The 4,407-nt window shown below is 33.4% G+C and overlaps 1 protein-coding gene across 1 annotated transcript; it reads left to right on the top strand.

Moving 5' to 3' along the window:
- Positions 1-243: 243 nt before the first annotated feature.
- Positions 244-837, top strand: LOC110932793 (RING-H2 finger protein ATL2). The gene has a single exon (XM_022176049.1). The coding sequence runs from the start codon at positions 244-246 to the stop codon at positions 835-837; it is 594 nt and encodes a 197-aa protein (XP_022031741.1).
- Positions 838-4,407: the final 3,570 nt, after the last annotated feature.

The following is a 4,407-nucleotide window of genomic DNA, read 5'->3' as shown; positions in this document are numbered from 1 at the left end:
TGCAAAACATTTAATAGTTTTTTTTTTTTTTTTTTGAATTTCGTATTTGAATTATTTCAAATTCTTAAACTTGGTTTCCAAGTTATGTATGTAAAGTTATAAATAGATGGTATGAACATTTGAGTTTTTCATTCGTGCATATTGTTTGATTTGCTTAGATATATATCAGAGCTTGAAGATTACTCCCATTCATAATCCAAACATATATATTCCGATTCATTCATCTTCGATATGTCCGCGGTCATGGCCCCATGGCCCGACAGTGAACATCATGTGGATGAACATAACATAGGGATACCTGACGCTGTCTTCGTTAAACTCATGATTGCCATGATTACCAGCGGTTTCTTCTTCATCTTCTTGGGGAGCTTCCTCAACCATTACCGCAGTTTTTCAAGTGGGTCCAGCGCTTCCATATTGAAGTCACTCCCCCCTGTATTTGTTTACTCCGAAACCAAAACCAAAACCGAAACCAAAGTTGTGGAAGATTGTGCTGTCTGTTTGTCGGAGTTTGAAGAGAGTGACAAGTGTCTGGTTTTACCCACTTGTAAACATTGTTTTCATAGTGGCTGTATTCACATGTGGCTTTCTAATCATTCAACTTGCCCGCTTTGCCGCTCACCTGTTGTTATTGATCAAGTAACAAAGCCTCATCCTACTACTGCTTCATCTATCCAAACAACAACAACATCGTCGTCGGAACCAGCTGTAGTTGATGTTAGAATAGACATTGTGCCTGTTGTTAACGAGACGGAGCCAGAGAGTCAGATCACGAGTCAAGTTGAAGAAGAAGAAGAAGAAGAAATTAGTATTAACATGAGTCAGTCTCTTGTTTGATTAATTTCGTGCAATTACAAATACATACCAATAGTCTAGTCTAGTCTTTTGGTTATATATATATATATCGAATGCTTTCAGCTTTTGTATTATTATGATGTAAATAGCTAAATGTACTGATAAGATATTGAATATTAATGATGTTCTTTATTTTATATTCCATTACAGGTCAGTTTTATCTTTTTCTCTCTTTATAATTGTGTCATGTTTATCATTTTTAGGAGGCATAAGAAATGTATTTATAAACTAATAAATTTTCCTTTGCAGCCTACATCGCCTATAAAGTTGCATTTTTTTTTTTATGATATATTAGACTTAATAGTTAAGATAGAATTAGTTTAATAATAGAGGGTTTAGAATGTAATTTATTTATCTATATAATCTATTGTAATCTCCTATTATTATCAACTAGTAATATTCCCCGCGCGTTGCAGCGGGTCTACGGTTACTATCGGTTCGATTTATGACAAGATCGGTATGGTTTCAGCACTCGGTATAGTAACTAAAAGATACAACCAAAAAAATAAAAGTAATGATATGACCAAAATGATGTTGACACGTGTTTTACAATGTTTGAAAACCATAAAAAACGAATGGTGGTTCTAATAATAATCATACAATACCAATGTTGTTCGGTCGAAATCGACAGGGCATTGATGTTGCTAAGACGGTGTCAGTTTAGTTAGTCATGGTAGGGATATGGTACCAACACTCGCTATAGCTTACAATATATAAAATATATTTTATACTGCTACCGAAGTTGTGCACACGGTATTGGTTCATTTCGTCACAATAAAAAAACAAAAAAAAATCAATTATATTTTACCGGTTCGATTCAAACAAAACTTATATTGAATATAAATAAATATAAACATGTCTCAACGCTATTTTCTAAATTTTATAAGGCATTACTTGTATTTTTAAAATATTGTAAAGGATAAATGACATCGACATATAAAAAAACTACCAAATGTAGATAAAAAATTGAAACGTCGTAACTGCATACTAAAAAAATTTATAAAATATCGTTTTGATTAAAAAAAACAAAATATGTTTAATTAATATAATAATAAAATAATTAAAAGGTAGAAAAATATAATAATAAATAAAAATTTGTTTACTGTTCATGACCACTTTCTATTAATATATATAACGAGGTTGTTTCACCCGCGCGTTGCGGCGGTACGTTATCATGGGCATTCGTTCAGTATCGGTTAGGTTCGTTGTAGCATTGGTACGATACATGCACTCGGTATTGAAATTAACACATATTTAACGGTTAGGTTCGTTATAGTATTGGTACGATACATGCACTCGGTACAGAAATTAACACATATTTACATCGAGCAAAAACGAAAAAACGAACATCGGTACCGAAAATGATGTTGTACTAACGGTATCGCCAGTTTAGATCGTCATGGTACTGGTAATGATATTGGTTTATCTTCGCAGATAGAGTTGTATAATGAAAATTATCAAAATCAGAAACCATAAAAATGAATACAGGTACATGTACCAATTTTGTTCGGTTGGACACGTCAGTTATCGAAAGCAAAAAGGGTAAAGATAAGTACCGGTACAGATACCGATGTTGTTTAATCGGTTTCGATTGGGTTGACTACGGTAGCGACACAAAATTCATTAACAAACAAAAACCATACAAATGAGTACATGTACAAACGTTGTTCGATACGGCATAGTAAGAATACGACATCATTTTATCAAAAATGAAAATCAGTATAAATAAATATTGGACCGATACATATACGGCATCATTTTATCAAAAATGAAAATCAATATAAATAAATATTGGACCGATACATATAATATTCGGTCGGTTTCGGTTCTTATTTGGTATGATAGCAGCACAATATCCATTTTTGATAACATTTATATTGCAATGTTGAAAAATACAATCTGTTTCGGTTCGATTTAGTGCTATAGCGACACAACAGACGTTTTCAATAAATTTATAATGTAATATTGAAAAAATATTAGTAAAATAATAAACATAGATAATAAATAAAATATTATTAGAAAAATTAAAACAATTATTTAATAAATCAGATTTACTGTTCATGAAGACTCTATAATAATATGTATAATGTATAACTAGGGTATATGCCTGCCGCGTTGCGGCGTTATGTTACCATTGGTATTCGACTGATATTGGTTCGGCTCGATACAATACCCATATCATACATGCACTCGGTATAACAATCTACACCTGTTTTACATCAACTGAAACCATAAAAACAGTTGTTTGGATGGTATTGGTTTGGTTAATTATGGTATCGGTGTAGATAACAGATTTCTTTTAGCAGAAGAAGTTATATAAATATTATCAAAACCGGAAACCAAAAAATATGAGTTTGTTTTTATTTTAAATAGAAGAACTAAATATTTAGAAACCATTTTACGTTAATAATCTTATAAATATTGTATTGATAGTAAATCTCAGATATTTTTTTACGTTTGAAAGGTTCAATTTTTTAAATAAATAGTGTTTGACCAAAGCGGTCCAACCCTATAATGATTTCATAAAGACTTATTTACAATATAATGGTTTCATAAAGACTTATTCATAATTTAATTTTTTTAACAGCCAACCAATCAAATCCTCCTGAGCACTCTCGGGGTACCCACTGGACAAACGGAGTACTCCGAGAGTAACCCGAGTCGTCCACCACCAATTCCGCGGAAAACCCGGTAATCCACCCGCCGTAGGCACGATGGTGAATTACCGGTAAAACCCGTTTGGCTCAAGGATCGAACCCATGTTTCTCTAGGTCTCCTATCACTTCCCACCAATGTCGCACTCTTTTTTTTGCACCAAGTGGGAATTGAACTTGAGTTTTCAAAGAAAAACCCAAATACTCCTACCACTTGAGCTAAAGGTCATTAGCTATTTATAATTTAATTAAACTCAAATTTGAAGGGTAACCCACACGCCCGTAGGCACGATGGTGAATTACCGGTAAAACCCTTTTGGCTCAAGGAACGAACCCAGTTTTCTCAGGGTCTCCTATCACTGCCCACCAATGCCTCACTCTTTTTTTACACAAAGTGGAAATTAAACTTGAGTCTTAAAAAAAAACCCATATACTCCTACCAATTAAGTTAGAAGTCATTGACTATTTATAATTATAATTCAATTAAAATCAAATTTCTAGCACTGTTCATTACCACTTTCATTTAATATGTATAATATAATAATAAAATTCATGATTTGATTTGGTATCAGAGCCAAATAAAAAATCTCCCCCAAACCTGCCGGCCCTAACCCTACTGCAGCCACCATTCAATCGTGGCCAACAACCCTACTGCTGCCACCTCTACAAATCCTGCCGACGATACTTCCGGCCAACAACAACCAAAATCAGAACCCTGTTCAATTACCATGGCTGCAATAACCACTTTTACAAATCAAGAAAAGACTACTCACTTCTCCCACATGTTTTCTTTTACCCTAAAAACTACAAATTATGGACATTGGCGATCCTTGGTTGAACCCTTTCTAATTTCCCACAATTTGTTTGGCTATGTTAATGCTACTGTACCGTGTCCACC

Source organism: Helianthus annuus, chromosome 5, assembly GCF_002127325.2.
Source record: "Helianthus annuus cultivar XRQ/B chromosome 5, HanXRQr2.0-SUNRISE, whole genome shotgun sequence".
NCBI lineage: Eukaryota > Viridiplantae > Streptophyta > Magnoliopsida > Asterales > Asteraceae > Helianthus > Helianthus annuus.
This window is presented reverse-complemented; position numbering and strand designations above follow the sequence as displayed.